At 42.1% G+C, this 16,311-nt stretch overlaps 2 protein-coding genes across 5 annotated transcripts in view; one reads left to right on the top strand and one right to left on the bottom strand.

The window, feature by feature from the left end:
* The first annotated feature begins 159 nt into the window (after nt 1-159).
* On the top strand, nt 160-1,152 carry LOC115376516 (trace amine-associated receptor 13c-like). Its single transcript, XM_030076154.1, has one exon. The coding sequence runs from the start codon at nt 160-162 to the stop codon at nt 1,150-1,152; it is 993 nt and encodes a 330-aa protein (XP_029932014.1).
* Nucleotides 1,153-5,993: 4,841 nt separating this feature from the next.
* myo9aa (myosin IXAa) overlaps nt 5,994-16,311 on the bottom strand; it is a 116,107-nt gene continuing 105,789 nt past the window's right edge. Inside the window, exons 27-44 of one of the 4 annotated variants that reach the window (XM_030076113.1) lie at nt 15,898-16,113; nt 14,659-14,756; nt 14,341-14,471; nt 13,838-14,061; nt 13,414-13,530; nt 12,832-13,020; nt 12,433-12,483; nt 12,100-12,211; nt 11,321-11,382; nt 10,823-11,015; nt 10,578-10,706; nt 10,331-10,436; nt 10,086-10,217; nt 9,771-9,894; nt 8,570-8,587; nt 8,148-8,356; nt 7,794-7,936; nt 5,994-7,627 (exon numbers count right to left, since the gene is read on the bottom strand). In XM_030076113.1, coding sequence (XP_029931973.1) covers nt 7,134-7,627; nt 7,794-7,936; nt 8,148-8,356; nt 8,570-8,587; nt 9,771-9,894; nt 10,086-10,217; nt 10,331-10,436; nt 10,578-10,706; nt 10,823-11,015; nt 11,321-11,382; nt 12,100-12,211; nt 12,433-12,483; nt 12,832-13,020; nt 13,414-13,530; nt 13,838-14,061; nt 14,341-14,471; nt 14,659-14,756; nt 15,898-16,113 — 2,748 coding nt within the window. In that variant the 3' untranslated portion in view covers nt 5,994-7,133. The remainder of the gene's footprint in view (nt 7,628-7,793; nt 7,937-8,147; nt 8,357-8,569; nt 8,588-9,770; nt 9,895-10,085; nt 10,218-10,330; nt 10,437-10,577; nt 10,707-10,822; nt 11,016-11,320; nt 11,383-12,099; nt 12,212-12,432; nt 12,484-12,831; nt 13,021-13,413; nt 13,531-13,837; nt 14,062-14,340; nt 14,472-14,658; nt 14,757-15,897; nt 16,114-16,311) is intronic. The other 3 variants (XM_030076133.1, XM_030076141.1, XM_030076122.1) reach the window with 3 other exon arrangements.

The raw sequence follows: 16,311 nt of genomic DNA, 5'->3' as shown, positions 1-16,311 counted from the left end.
GACTGAGGAGGGAGGGAGAAGGGACATTAGTTTACACTACAGAGACAGATAAATGAGCTGCACAATGTGTTGTTTGGTCACAGAGCTGCCACAGCACGCCCTCCCCCTCAAAGCCTTCCCCTCTCCTCCTCTGAATATTGCCTTCTTTAGCACCTGATGATGGACAATGCAGAGGAAATCAAGCTCTGCTACCCACAACTCCTCAACTCCTCCTGCAGAGGACAGATGCGCTCCAGCTCTGAGGCCCTCGTCCTCTACACACTGCTGTCCACCATCGCTCTGCTTACTGTAGCTCTCAACCTGCTGGTTATCATCTCTATCTCCCACTTCAGGCAGCTCCACACACCGACCAACCTGCTCCTCCTCTCCCTGGCCGTCTCCGACCTCCTCGTTGGGATCCTGGTGATGCCGATTGAAGCCATACGGTTCATAGAAACCTGCTGGGTGCTGGGCCAGCTCATGTGTGCCCTCTCTTACATCGTCGGCTTCATTCTCACCTCAGCCTCTGTGGGAAACATGGTGCTCATATCAGTCGATCGCTACATAGCTATTTGTTACCCTCTGCTATACCCCAGCAAAATAACTCAGAGCAGAGTCAAAGTCTCTGTGTGTCTGTGCTGGGCCTGCTCTGTCTTGTACAATGGCATTATTTTAAAGGGCCATCTTCAGCAGCCGGATAGGCACAACTCCTGCTATGGAGAGTGTGTGGTGGTCATTGACTATGTCTCTGGGACTGTCGACCTTGTGTTCACTTTTATCACCCCCTGCACAGTCATTATCGTTTTATACATGAGAGTGTTTGTGGTGGCCGTGTCCCAGGCGCGTGCCATGCAGTCTCACGTTGCAACTGTTATGCCTCGTAAGGTGACTGTGACTGCCAAGACCTCAGAGAAAAAAGCAGCCAGGACTCTTGGTATTGTCATATTGGTGTTTCTGCTGTGTTTCTGTCCATATTACTATCCCTCCCTCGCAGGGCAGGATATCTCCAACAGTGCCTCATCTTGGGGTATTGTGTCCTGGATGGTGTATTTTAATTCCTGTCTGAATCCACTCATATATGCCTTTTTCTATCCATGGTTTAGAAAAGCTATTAAGTTCATTGTCACCCTTAAAATACTGGAACATGACTCCTGTGATGCAAAGTTACTTTAAGGGCCACGACATGCAGACATGATGTAGAAACAAATTAGGTTATTATCAACTTCAGCAACAATTTTAACAGAAACAAGACAAAAATCAATGAGGGCAGCAGTAAAATACTGTTGGTTTACAATCTGGAGTCTATCTATGAATGCTTAGCATTTCTGTCCTGCTTTAATTCCTCCCAGACTGTTTCTTTTTTTCACTGCCATGCCAATATCGGATACATGTGACAAACAAAAACAGATTTACTCAGGTGTCCAAACTACGTGTTTGGCCATTTATTTTTTCAGACCTTACACATTTAACTCATGACAAGTGTCATTTCCTTCACCCCAAATACTCTGACTCACTAGAACTTAATCTGACAGAAGTCAGCCACAATTTCCTGCTTAATATTTTGGACTTGTGCTTATCAAGAAAATTGTATCAACGTGTTATGAATGTGTTGTTGTTGTAAAATGATTTGCAATTTTTATCAATGAGGATTTCAAACTAGCTCTTGCTCTCACTTCAGGCCTAGAGAAACAGAAAAAATGATTCTGGCTTGTTCAATAATGTGAGCAGAAGTGCCTGCTTGTATTCTGTCAAAATATCACCAGTGTATCAGAGTACAGGTTATGGTGTAACATAAAAACTTGACTCACGTTAGGGGAAATGTATTTGATTAATTTATTATTTTGTCCATGATTTGCAGAGGCCGGATGTAGTTACATGTGTTGTAGCAGCATGCGAAATGACAACTCTGGTTCCTGTTACATAAAGATGCTGCTAAGACAGAGGCTGTAGGGATGAATGCAATCAGGATTGTATTACAAGCCTGATTGCATTCAGCAAGCCTGAAAAGTTGGGCATCTGTTTGCAAAAGGAAGAAAAATAAAAAGAGAAGTAAAGACAAGTCTGTGTGGGGTCCTTTGCTGTATGTTTTTCAGTAAAAATGTTTTCAGTGAAACAGATGTTTAGAGTTAGAGTTAAATGGTATTTAATAAAAAAAAAAAGTGCATTACACCTTTACACAATTTTAGTTAATTTTGAATTATTATTATTCTTGTGGCCAGACGTCATCACAGGGTGGACATTTCCGCTCTGCTCCTCCTGTCAAGCATCCGGCCAAATGTGGGTTGTGTATCTCTGTGCCAGATGTAGGATTCTCACAGAATTGGCACTAAAAGAAGATCATATAGATTCATATATTGGAGATATACATATTGGACTTAGGATCTATATGTCTTCTTGGTCTGTGCTCTTTCACATGTATTTGTTTCTATTTTACACATGCATTAAGCACTTTGTAACTGTGTGTTTTAAAAGGTGCTATATAAACAATGCTTCACTTACTTACATGGTAAGAATTTAAATGGATCTGTAAGGATTTATATGAAGTGACAAAGGAGCGGCAAGGAGTTTCAGCAGGGTGGTGGTGGGTAAGTCAGGCAACCACTTGATTGATAAAGTGGTTTGAATCGCACTGTTTCAATCGACATTCAGATATGTAATCAATTAACTGATTCTACACTGTTTGTTCCCTGTTCCATTCCAATGATGGGAAGCGTCAGTTCCGTTTATCTATACATGTTCCTTGGTGCACTACTGCCACCTATCGGTCAAAATACACAATGTAAAAACTCAGCAAAAGAAAATGAAGTAACTCAAAGCATACTTAACGGACTCACAGCCCCTGTGTTTTCATTGTTGCTGTAGCTCCTGAACCGGTTTCCAGAGTAGTTCAGGTCTTTACATTTCTCTTTTTTCTGCAAGAAAGACGACAGCTCCTGTTCCCTCCGGCAGCTGCTGTTGAGTTTAATGGCATACTAGGCCTCTGCGCATGCGTCACCGGGGGCTGCCCTGGGTCCAATCAATTAGTATTTTTTTTTTTTTTTTTTTTTTTTTTTTTTTTTTAGAAATAAGGTCAAATTGGTCTAAAGCGGGTGCTCTCGTGACAGACTACATTCCACCCATCCGCAGCTTAATAGAAGATCCAGGCCATTACAGCGACTGTGCAAAAGTGCGTAGTTTGTATTTACACTCACGCCGTTATGCCTTTAGCTGTATTCAGGTGCTGTCGGAAATAATGAAGAGTTGGGCGGACGATGATGCGAAACAGAAGTGGAAGAGCGACTGTTTTTCCTGATACCTGAAGAGCCGAGATGTTAGAGAGCATGGAAGCCATAAGTAATTGATGGTAAAGTTTATGTATTCATTAAATTCAGGCTAATAACCAAATGGAAAATATCAAGTGCTTTTCTTTTTGATGCTACTTCAGCACAAGGAACTTTGAATGCACTTCAGTGAAGTTGGGTGATTTCAAGGTGTGCATGAAGGTGGCATTTACAGTACAGGCCAAAAGTTTGGACACACTTTCTCATTCAATGCGTTTTCTTTATTTTCATGACTATTTACATTGTAGATTCTAACTGAAGGAATCAAAACTATGAATGAACACATGTGGAGTTATGTACTTAACAAAAAAAGGTGAAATAACTGAAAACATGTTTTATATTCTAGTTTCTTCAAAATAGCCACCCTTTGCTCTGATTACTGCTTTGCACACTCTTGGCATTCTCTCGATGATCTTCAAGAGGTAGTCACCTGAAATGGTTTTCACTTCACAGGTGTGCCTTATCAGGGTTAATTAGTGGAATTTCTTGCTTTATCAATGGGGTTGGGACCATCAGTTGTGTTGTGCAGAAGTCAGGTTACTACACAACCGACAGCCCTATTGGACAAATGTTAAAATTCATATTATGGCAAGAACCAATCAGCTAACTAAAGAAAAACGAGTGGCCATCATTACTTTAAGAAATGAAGGTCAGTCAGTTGGGAAAATTGCAAAAACTTGAAATGTGTCCCCAAGTGGAGTCGCAAAAACCATCAAGCGCTACAACGAAACTGGCACACATGAGGACCGACCCAGGAAAGGAAGACCAAGAGTCACCTCTGCTTCTGAGGACAAGTTCATCCGAGTCACCAGCCTCAGAAATCGCAAGTTAACAGCAGCTCAGATCAGAGACCAGATAAATGCCACACAGAGTTCTAGCAGCAGACCCATCTCTAGAACAACTGTTAAGAGGAGACTGTGCCAATCAGGCCTTCATGGTCAAATAGCTGCTAGGAAACCACTGCTAAGGAGAGGCAACAAGCAGAAGAGATTTGTTTGGGCCAAGAAACACAAGGAATGGACATTAGACCAGTGGAAATCTGGGCTTTGGTCTGATGAGTCCAAATTTGAGATCCTTGTTTCCAACCACCGTGTCTTTGTGAGACGCAGAAAAGGTGAATGGATGGATTCCACATGCCTGGTTCCCACTGTGAAGCATGGAGGAGGAGGTGTGATGGTGTGGGGGTGTTTTGCTGGTGACACTGTTGGGGATTTATTCAAAATTGAAGGCACACTGAACCAGCATGGCTACCACAGCATCCTGCAGCGACATGCCATCCCATCCGGTTTGCGTTTAGTTGGACGATCATTTATTTTTCAACAGGACAATGACCCCACACACACCTCCAGCCTGTGTAAGGGCTATTTGACCAAGAAGGAGAGTGATGGAGTGCTGCGGCAGATGACTTGGCCTCCACAGTCACCGGACCTGAACCCAGTCGAGATGGTTTGGGGTGAGCTGGACCGCAGAGTGAAGGCAAAGGGGCCAACAAGTGCTAAACACCTCTGGGAACTCCTTCAAGACTGTTGGAAAACCATTTCAGGTGACTACCTCTTGAAGCTCATCGAGAGAATGCCAAGAGTGTGCAAAGCAGTAATCAGAGCAAAGGGTGGCTATTTTGAAGAAACTAGAATATAAAACATGTTTTCAGTTATTTCACCTTTTTTTTTGTTAAGTACATAACTCCACGTGTTCATTCATAGTTTTGATTCCTTCAGTTAGAATCTACAGTGTAAATAGTCATGAAAATAAAGAAAACGCATTGAATGAGAAGGTGTGTCCAAACTTTTGGCCTGTACTGTATGTGTTGAGTTCAGGCTAATGCTAATGCAGGGCCTGATGGTTTGTGAACTCTGTAGTATATGTTGGCACTTTCTGACACTGTTTTGAGGTGATTACTGTAATTAAAGTTATTATAATTAACTAATGACAAAATAATTTGGTGGTATATCAATGAAAACAAAATTATGAATTTAAACATTTTTTTTATTGGAAAAATGCAACCTACTCTGCCCAATTCAAAGACAGACTGGCATTTTTGTAATAATTAAAATTGCAGCAGAGACAGCTTGTTGGTCCGTCTCTCACTTTTGTTAAGATCTGTCAAATGGCTCTTCAGATCAGCTACACAAGAAAGCAGAGGGAGCAACGTTACCTGTCCTTAGAGGGGAAAAGGGGGTGTAAACTCTAGAGCTTATTTCGTTTCCAGGAAGGATATGAGATATTCTCAAAGCAACACAGAGACAGGCACTGAATGGCACTAAATTTATGGGATGAAACCCATATTTATCAAACCTTTTGATGATAAGGTTGGTGCAGAACAGCTGTGTCGACTGCCCGCCCTGCCTGAGTGGTAGAGGAAATGTGTGCCCCAAGATATATCGCACAAATGAGCACAAATCAACTTATAGGTGGAGACCATGTCCACTGCGATTATTTAGTCCTTCTGCACTACTGGTCACACCAATCATACGGAGACAGAAAGTCTGAAACTATTTGTTTGACTGTGTAACTGTATTTGTGTAACTGGCCTGTGAAAATGTCAGCTTCTCTTGGATTATGTATACTGATGAGTGTTTTCTGCTTTCAAAACTCTGTATGGCATCTACTTTGTGCAAGGAATGTGTGTTATTCCAACATAATTATCTGAAATATGGACAAACCCAGTGAAATGAACATATAAACACTCAGGAATAAAGACAAAAGACGAGATGATTTTATGTTCTTGTTTGGTTGCTATTGAGCAAACACTGAGAGACAGGGGGATGGGGTGGAGACAATGGGGTAACAATAGGTTTCAAGAAAAGAATGGCATTTTTTGTCCACTATACTGTACATATTGAACTGTACTGTACATTACAATTGTTTTATGGCTGTTAAGCAGTGAATGCAGGGATTTTATACACATCCAACATTCTTTACAGAGCTGGGATCCCCTTGGCTGGAATACACACCAGCTGACTTGGTCCCTTTAATGGCGGTATTTCCCTTGTACGGGGAAAAAGCAGCACAAACTTAAAACGCATGAAGTGGTTTTCTCACGCATACATACAGTCACGCATGAGCGCACGGCACATGCACACACACACATAACTCAGCCATCGCCCAGATCCATACATCTCTTACCAAGATACTCAAACAAAAGATAAATATTTGACTTCAACTACCCAGCAGTTACTGGTGTTCCGGCTTTGTACAGTATTTATACCTGTATAATATAGTCATATAGAATTATAGTTTCTGTGACATTAAAATTTATTAAATAGGCTTAAGGGAAAAATAAATTTGTAATAACAGAGCAACCACTGCTTACACTGATTGTTATCAACTGTAAACTTATTAAGCAGCTAATGATTGAGAGCTCTCTAAGTTCATGGAGACTGCACCATCGGTGACTCCGTTGCCTGATTTCTTCTCATACACTGTAGCACACTGCTTTTGCTTTTTCGGCTCCGGAACGTTCCCTGATGCCGACTGGTCTTTCACATATTCCAACATTCCCTTTTCTCTGTCCTCCTGCTCAATGTGTCTCCCCTTGGCGCTTCAATGAAGAGCTGCCAAGGCACTGTGAGAGCATGGGTGGCAGTCAAGTCCACAGAAGGGGAGCCCTTCCACTGGTTCCGGTCCCTCTGCCAAATATCTTCCCCTCTCCCATCTCTGGAGGAGTGATCTCTGTACATGGCACTTGGGGACAATTTTCTGCAGACTTTAAAAAAGAAAGGCTAAGCAGGAGTGCTTTGAGGAGGGGACATTGGCCGGCATCACGTACCTCCCCAGGAGAACGTGTGCCTGCCAGGGAGCTGGATAGGGAGTGCTTTGGTGTCCCAGTGTCCTTCATACCATGAACTCATTGCTGCCATACAACACCAGCTGTTGAGATATATCTGGTGGGTCCCTGCTGTGGCCACCACCTTCTCTGGGGTGCCTCACAGTTGAATGTTTGGCCCCCTTAAGTTTCTGTTTGCCCTTGTCCGGATTGAAGGTGCCTCGGCTGGTAAACTGGGGCCTTTCCTCGTATGCACCTTCCTGGTCTGCCGTAGGGCTACCGTCTAGGCTGTCGTAGCGATGAGCTGGAGGCGGTGACAGGCCCTGTGCCTGGGTGGAACCGGAGCCTGAAGACGAGGACTTAGAGTGGAATCGAAAGCGCCGGGCCGTGGCTGAGGAGGAAGAGGAGGATGGATGGAAGTGTGATATGGAGGAGAAGGAGGAGGCAGTGGAACAGGAGTCCACAGATTCTAGCGAGTTAGGTTGCCGTCGCAGAGCACGGCGTCTGGGGCCCCTACCCTCAGATCTCCGAGGCCAGGCGGCAGTCAACGCTGGACCTCTCTCTGTGAGGGAATGCAATGACACGGCGGGTTAAGACATGGCGATTGGAAATGTATGCTTTTTGTCCCTTTTCTTCCTTTGTTACTCTGTCTACCAAGAATGTTTTACAAATAGAGAAGATTTGGCAAATTGGTTTGACAATTTATGCGTTCCTATGTTATAACATACCAGAGAAGTCAGAGGTGGTGCCCTCAGAGTCCACATTCAGGTTTTCAGAGCTGTCGGCTGTACCAATGGATGCCTCCGACTCCAGGGTCTCATCATCTGATGCTCGTGGCTCTAAGGTCAGCATCTCAAAAGTCAGCTCCTCTCTGCGGAGGCAAACATTATCCAGATCAGCCAGTGAGTAGAACAGTTGGAATATGCAGGTCAAATAGTGCAAAATATACATTAATGCATGACTCATTACATTACAGTTATTGCTCTCATATGCTGCTGTGTTGTGTGCTGTGGTGTGGAAAGGTTACATATCATGTAACCGTTCCAACATTAAAAATTTTAAGTGTAGTAAAAGTTTTTTACTTTTCTTTCTGCAGACTTTCAATCTGCTCTGTCAGCACTCTCTCTTCCTGCTGCATGACCGCCTGCTGATGCTCTGACACTTCAGGCTCCAGCCCCGCTCCTTCCTCACCCCCGCTCTCCTCCATCACAGCGTCTGTCACTGATGGTAGCCGGGGACTAACCGGAGGTGAGGGCGTGTGGTAGCTTAGCCGTTGCACAGGGCCTTTGCCCTGGAAATAAATGAAGGCAAAGTGTTGATTTCTACCCAAAAGATATTGGCTTCTTGTCACACATTTCACCACTTTCAGCAAGCAGCTATTTGTTCATGCATGCTCTTTCAGAACCAAATAAAATGACCAATCAAGATTAAAACAAAGTACAATGACACCACATGATCTAGCAAACCTAAAAATAGCTAGGGCACAATAATACACATTTTTTACCTTTTTAGCTGCATTTGGCTGCATAGCACAAAAGTGAGAAACAAAGAGAGTAGGTATCAGTAACACGACGTTCTTAGAGGTCATGCCAAGGGTTATAGTAGTACAGTATCAAGGTCTGTCAAATACAGTAACCATTTTTACTTCAACGTATCTTACAGCTCATTCTTGCCAAACAGCTGCTAATGCACATGTTTATGCAGGAATCCATACTCTGGTTTTAAAAATTAAGGCAATAGCAGAAAATTAGGTTTAGAAATCACATAACAGATACTAGATATTTGCTGGGGAAATGTACTGTAATGTAATGACTTTCTCCCCAGAGTTAATTAGAAAATATGTTGTTTATGGGCTTCCACGACCGAACCTGACATTGTACGGAAGGAAAATGAGGAAAATAAAATCAAATTTTTCAATTTCCTACTACAAGGTTCAAGTGAGATTGAGACACTGAGATTGAGACCAAAAAAAAAAAAAAAAAAAACACAAAAACAACGTGAGTGGACTATAAACACGGTAAAAGAGGTTTGGAAATTATTACCACGTGTTTGAGCAGAAAATGCACCCAAAAGCAGATAATTATAGAATATGCTGGCGGTGTGCAGTGTTTGCGTTCCATACTCCACGCAGCATAATCTAAATCTAATTCGCTGCAATTGCATGATTACATTATGTCAATGTCTTGAGCTTCCATCCACAAGAGACAGCGACAGAATGAGGCCTGACAGAAAGGGGAAGATGGAGGAATAGAGAGAAAGGGAAACTACGTCTAAGTGGAGTCATGACTCATGCTCTGGAGATGGAACATTAGAGGAGATGCAACACAACATGAAGTGATCAGTACCACAACACGATGACCACTGGATGATTGGTTGGGAATGTAGTGCCACTTTGTGTATACATACCAGGGCCAAAGTGCGGGCTATGCTCATAAATCTAACAGCTATTAGTACAGGTTTCTGGGTAAAGGAAAGGAAAGGTTAGGGAGGAGTTAAAGCATCTGGAAAGGAGAAAAGTGGCTTAGGCGAAGGAAATCAGGCACTAAGCACTGTACTGAAGGAGTGTTTTAGGATGGGTACACTGTGATGTCACTGTTAAGTAACTGATTCAATGACGTCAGTGTTAAGTAACTGATTCATAACAAAAGCTAGGTATAAACAAGCTGGTGTGATAACGGTGGGATTAATCATGCTTTTGACTTTACCATTGATCTTCGAATGAAGGTCAGTCGGCACTTGGCCTTATTCTCGGCAAATTCCAGACTGCTGATGTCCTTAAGTCTGGCTCTGTACTTATTCATTTGTTCACCAATGATAAGCTCTACACACCTGTGGAGAGGCAGCAAGAGACAAAGCCATTTCAGAGGGACCACAAATATTCCCTATAATGTAGTTTTAACCTCACAACAGACTCTTGATGGATACTATAATCCAATTCCAGTGGTTCTGAACAGCATTACGTCTATGTGCCGCACATTTAACATCATACAATAAGGTGATAGCATTATATGTCTTCTTACGCGGTGGTCTTGCCAATGTCCTGAACGCTCTGCAGTGGATCAATAGTGTCAGGACAGCGCAAGATGCAGGGGGCAAATACTATGGCCAAGGCGTTAGCGGACATACGGTTCGTCTCCTCTTGTAAGGCAATCCTGGAAGCACAAATTCCTGTTTTAGAATGGTCTCATAGAGAGGGGAAAAAGGCAATTCCATGCCTTAAACCTGTTCTTAATATTTCATAAAAGCATTATTTTTTTTTTATTACCTGACTAGGTGGAATATGAGACGCTCCAATGTGCTTAAATGAGTTTTGCTTAACTGGTCAATCACAGAGTACACTCCTCTGATCACTTCCTTTTTATCCTGCAAACCTGGAGAGGCATTACCAATAAAACATATGTTTAACAGTATGGTACCATCACTTTAATATATCTCATACTGTTTACAATATTAATTGGAAATCGTGGACAGAATACTGACTGACTAAATACCTTGAAATGGCAAATACTTACCCATGGCACGCAGAAACTCTTCATACAACTCAAATGTCATCAGAGGATTTGGCAGGTCTCTCAGCCACTGCTTAAAAACGCTAGCAATGACATGAATGTTGTAGTCATCCAGATTCATGTTGTCAACATCTATATGCCACAAGGGAAAATGGAAAAAGATCAGACCAACACACTGAATTAGTATTTACCTTAAACAATCTTCCTATGGCCAGTTGGGTTTGCTCATGGCTGCTTGCCTGAATTACCTGTGTCAAGGCCCTGTTTGAGCTCTTTGATCTTATTTGCGGAGCCAGATTTTCGGTAGATTCCCTCAGTATAGAGGCCATGCATCTCGATATAGTTTATAAGCTTCTCCACTACTAGGGGCACCGTCCTTTCATCGCTGGTCAGCCGAGAAACCTCCACTCCAAACTGTCTGGAGGAAAGCTCTGGGTCGAACTGTTAATAGACACAAATATATAAACACTTTTACAAACCCATGGTCGTGCCTGTGTCATACACACATACATGCACACAAACATGTAGGCTTTCAGACAAATACTTAACAAACAGAAAAGATAACAATACACATCACTGGTGTTTAAAATAGAAACACACTAACAGTTAAGCATTGTCTTTTAAGGACCGCTCCTGCCAGCGTATTAGGAAACAGAAATAACACAAGCCATATAATACTAAACCTACAGTAACACAATTGATGTCATGGGACATTATTGTGCAGGAACACAATATGGCTGACGAACCTTCTTACTGCATTTGGTGGTCATCTTCTGGCAGCACTTCTTGTGGCAGGCGTACCGGCACACTGGATAAACACAGCCAGAGAAATCAGAGAAGTCATTCCCATTTTCCACCGAAAGACAGTGCCTCCTCATTATTCATCAAAAGTTTGGACCAAAATAAAAAAACAAAAACCAAAAAAACATCATCGCTTGAGAGACCAAAGCAGCCTTGGCTGGCATGAGGAAAACATCCTGTGTGAAGAAAGGCCAACTGTGTAGAGAAAGCTCTGGAGAAAAGGAGCCGCAGACCCCATGAGTCCAGTTGAAAACAATCTGATTAGGGCTGAGGAGGGAAAGAGGGCGGGGCTTGTTCACAGAGACCGTGGTGAACAGATGATGGCATGCGTGTGTGTGTGTGTGTGTGTGTGTGTGTGTGTGTATGATTTAAATTTACCTTTTAAAGCAATTATTTTACAGCACACTGAATGAAATAGCCAAAAAAATCACAATGCAATTATTTTGACAGATACTACGATTGTGGTATGATATATGATTTTAGCAAAATTATCATTTTTGCTTCGTAATGTTCACATACACCAAAAAAAATTATTGAAACGGTGATGTGATTATTGCTGGGGTCAAAACACGCATGTCTTCTTAAGCCTGCAGAACACTGTTTGTAGGCCAGGGCATTGCTGCAGTACCACAATGCTTCATTTATCCCATGAATCCAATGAGCAGTTGAATGTTGTTAGTTAGGCCTGTGATAAAGATGGTTTGGTATTTGCATGCACACTCACATTTGCAGACACAGGCGCGATCCATCATCCAGATGAGCGAGGAGCAGTATTCACAATACGTGGGAATGCTGTACTGTGTGGACTTGAAGATGTGACCATTGTGCTCCTCCACCTACAGAGAGCAGCAAAGCACTGGTGACCAAAAATTATAGTTTCCACTCTCTTTTTCTCCCTCGACCATTTCGTTCTACTCAATGATGTGTATGTGTGTGTATGCACATTTACTGTTTTATTCTTAAAGTGTGGCTAACTGGCTGTTAAAGAAATTTCTTGTCTGTCCTGTGTTGTTCATGTACTGGACAAGATTGTCTCAACTAGGGGAGGGAAACTTACAATATCAGTGTCTTTTTTCCTCCTCTTCTTTCGTTCAGGTTTAGGTACTTGCTGTTTAAAAAAAGAAAAGAGAGAACAGAACATCCATATGTACATTGTGGCATTCATTAGGTATTGTATATATAACATTAACCTGATGAATACATAAGTGTGTAGACCAACAAGTCTCAAGATAACCTCTGATGACAGATTTAATTCTACCTCTTTGGACATAACTGATCCCTGTGCAATGTATTTGTTAATGCATGATATCCAAAACTGTAGATATGGGAATTAGATTTTGTAGCCAAAGTTGGGTGTGGGTTCCCTAAAAAAAAAAGTAGACACTTCTGCAGAAATATGAGTCTATTCCGTTTTGCTTTTCGGCTCATCTGATCTAGGAGGCCGGTGTAGCGGTACCTTGGTGAACGTGCTGTCCAGGGACTTGTACTCAGTCATAAACTCATCCAGGAAGACCTTGAAGGTGTTGACCCACACTTTGACTGGTGACTCGCTCCAGTCCCGCTGCTCCTGTCTCATGGTCTTCTCCAGGATGTGCTCAAACAGAGCATAGAGGTCCTTGTAGCGGATACTCTTACCATCGTCCATCTGGGGAGGAGGATAAAAGCGTCAAAGAAGGAGCATGATGGTCAGAGGTCTGCTTAATTCACATTACTGGAGGAATCCACTTAATCTCATATTTTCCTGTAATTGTAGAATTCAACTGCAAAACACTATGTATCTATTTTGGAGAAATATTTTATCAAGCTCTTATTTTAGTATCTCTAAATCGGATATAGGTGATCCAGTCCATAAAGATGTGTGTATAAAACCAATTACTTAATTGCTGCTGTATAAAAATTACCATGATTTGCTTTGGTTTGAATTTTGTGCTCATTCAGTTACATTAAGTGCCACTATTATCAAATGTTGGATGTGTAATTCTCAAATTTATGTTAAATTCTTTGATTCTAAGTGTTCTGTCAAGTGTGCAATTCTAACCGCCAGTGCTGTGGAGTAGGAGTTGAAGATGTTGAGGCGAAACTCCTTCAGAGCCTTCTTGAAGACGACGTCCACCATGGTGTCCTTCTTACTGTCCTCCGTATCCAAGTCATTGATCTACATCATGAGACCACAATCAACTTAGCAGGCATATACACAAATTGTAACCCTAAAAAGCTCAAGCAGCATAACACCTCAAAGTAAATCATGAAAATCATTGCTCAGATAGCAGATTCATTGCTCAGATAGCAGATTCAAAAAAAAAAAAAAAAAAAAAAATTGTTTTTTACATGAGTTAACATAATCATTTCCTGCTTGTAAAGAAAATTACATCTCTAATGAGAAGTACAAGTATGTATGCCATGCAAACTACAAGTGAACTACTTACAGGCATCCTTATCCATATACAGTATGTGTGATTTACCTTCTTCATAAGGAAGTCATTCATGCTTCTGTAGTCATTGGTGCAGGTGAGGATCTGCAGTGCGTCGTTCTGCCACTGGGCGGGTTCCAGCGCCACACTGCTGATTTTGACACTGCGCCTTCGCTTCACCTTGGGAGAGGGCTCCTTGTTCTCCTTAGAGTCCCTGGACCCTCGATCCAAAGTCAGGTCTGGACTGCAGGGAGGTGACATGTTTTCCAGACCTGCTGCGTGGGAAGGTAATGGAAAAATAGTCAGTGACGCACAACTGAAAATGTTTCAGAACAAAGGAGGCAGTACATTAATGTGCCAGTGGGTTAATTTTACTATTCAGTTCCTTCCATTCTATGTGTCTGAATGACATGGAAATCCTTGATTTCATGGGGAGATGCTGTCATATTAGATTTGGGCCCACCCATCATAAATATGTGTGGATTTGGGGTATTATAAAGCACTTTTGATCAAATGCCAATATGCACTACAGCTTGTGGTTTTGGAAAACCTACCCTCGCCCAGCAATGGCCCAGTGTCTCCATAGTCTCCATCTAGGGAATCAGCCCCACAAATCAGCTTTTCTCTGGTCGCCTTCTTCTCCCCATGCTTGGTCTTGCCCCAAAAACGCATCTTACCACGAACCCTGTTGAAAGATAGAACAGAATTTGAAGACTGTGATCAACCCACAAATGACTGCAATCTGTGGGTGTAAAGAAAATACTTCAAACTTTTACTAAGGCCCAGAGACAGAAGAAGAAGAAGAAAAAGAAAAATATGGGGGCTGAAAATCAGGGTCACAGGAAATATTCTAGCAGTGCTGGGGAACAAACCTTCCATCTTGCGTGTTCTTGCGTAGTGTGTCCACTTTGCCTAAATCTCCTGATGACATGGCTTTGTGCATCTTCGTCTGCTCCCCAGGACTTGCAGGCTGAAACATCATTGAGTAGAATAAAAGAATAAGGGCACAGAAGAGTTGAGCCACCGCCTCTATATGCACAGGAGCTCCATGTAAGATATTTTATCATCTAAACATGCAAGTCCTAACCACTAGATGGCAGTATCACATTATTACTGCAACATGTTGCATGCACATAAAACCAGAACTTGGACTTAGTCAGAGTAACATAAAACCGTGAATGCAAATATGCTGAGTATGACCCTATAAGAAATATAACTACAAACAGTCAATTTTACATTTTCAATGAAAGCAAAAGTTCAGTTTCCTTAACAACAAGGTGTTTATAATAGAGTAGCTAATGGAAGAACTTAAGACAACAGACAACATAATGGACAAGTGATATTTTTCCAGGAAAAGAACAGTTTCTGTTAAGAGTCAGGAGTTTGTTAAGTGAAGAAGGGCAAGGCTGAGTGATGTCCTTTAACCCAAATTCCCAAGGTTTGACTGGTGAACAGTGCTAGGGCTAAAGAGGAAAGTTAACCATGTGACATGCAAGGCTTGTTAACCAGAGGGAATAAAGCCAGGAAAAAGATGAAGAGAAAATCTCTGTTATAGCTGTGAGAGACAAAGAAGAAAAGCCAAATCAAGTTAGACCAGCAACTACGAGAAAGGGTTAATGATGGAAAAGTCTGAGCACAAAAAAACACATTTCTGAGACTGTCCTGCATCTATGATGGTTGAAGTCAAGTTTTCCAATTGCGTTAACAGTTATGTAATAATGACTGACAAAGATTAAATTGGAGGATGTCAAATAAATACAACAAAGTATTAGATTGTAAAGTTATGCTGGGCTGAATTGGATTCATGTCTTCTAAAAAAAACTTTTTCATGCATATTAATATTTACATCATACCTTAAACAGTTCATTTCTATGCTGATATGAAGGATAGTATTGATATTTCATCACATAAACATCATTTGGGCAGGGATTTCAGAATGTGCTCTCCCCTCTCATAGAAAATAAGTTTGGTGGAAGCTCAGTTTGAGTCAGTCAGAGGTGGCGTGTAGAGCTATACAGTCTCTGCTGAGGTGGGTTAGCCATGTCATAAAGAGATACCACAATTAGAAGAACCTATAGAGAGACACTGTTGGCTTTACTGGGGCCTGTTACCATTTCAGAGTCACTGAAACAGGATTCTCCTAAGCCCGTCTCAGTGGAGCTCTGTTTGGAGAGGGGTAGCGTGTAATGTCGGGGAGTGAGGGAGCTGTCGCCGTCATAGTCATCCTCGTCAGAATCGCCCCCAATCGAGAGAATGGGGGCGCGGGTGAGGAAGTCGGAGCGGGTCCGTGCCATTCGGGCTTTCTTTTTGTGGCCCGCTCTGCCAACCTGGAGTTTACCAGAAGCGATAACAGCATATTTAAATTGTAATAACCTTTGACACTGCCTTCAATGACCTGAAGAAGAGCTTTGGTGCATTTCGTTCTTCATGTAGTTCAGTAGTGCCTCTTTTTACTCTACGTTGGGGAGCTATCCTGCCAGCATTCATTTACTCACTCTCTCACAAACATACAAAACGGCACCTGC

The sequence above is a fragment of the Myripristis murdjan genome, chromosome 3 (assembly GCF_902150065.1).
Source record: "Myripristis murdjan chromosome 3, fMyrMur1.1, whole genome shotgun sequence".
In the NCBI taxonomy this organism is placed as follows: Eukaryota; Metazoa; Chordata; class Actinopteri; order Holocentriformes; family Holocentridae; genus Myripristis; species Myripristis murdjan.
Note: the sequence above shows the minus strand (reverse complement) of the source record. Positions and strands in the feature narration are given on the sequence as shown.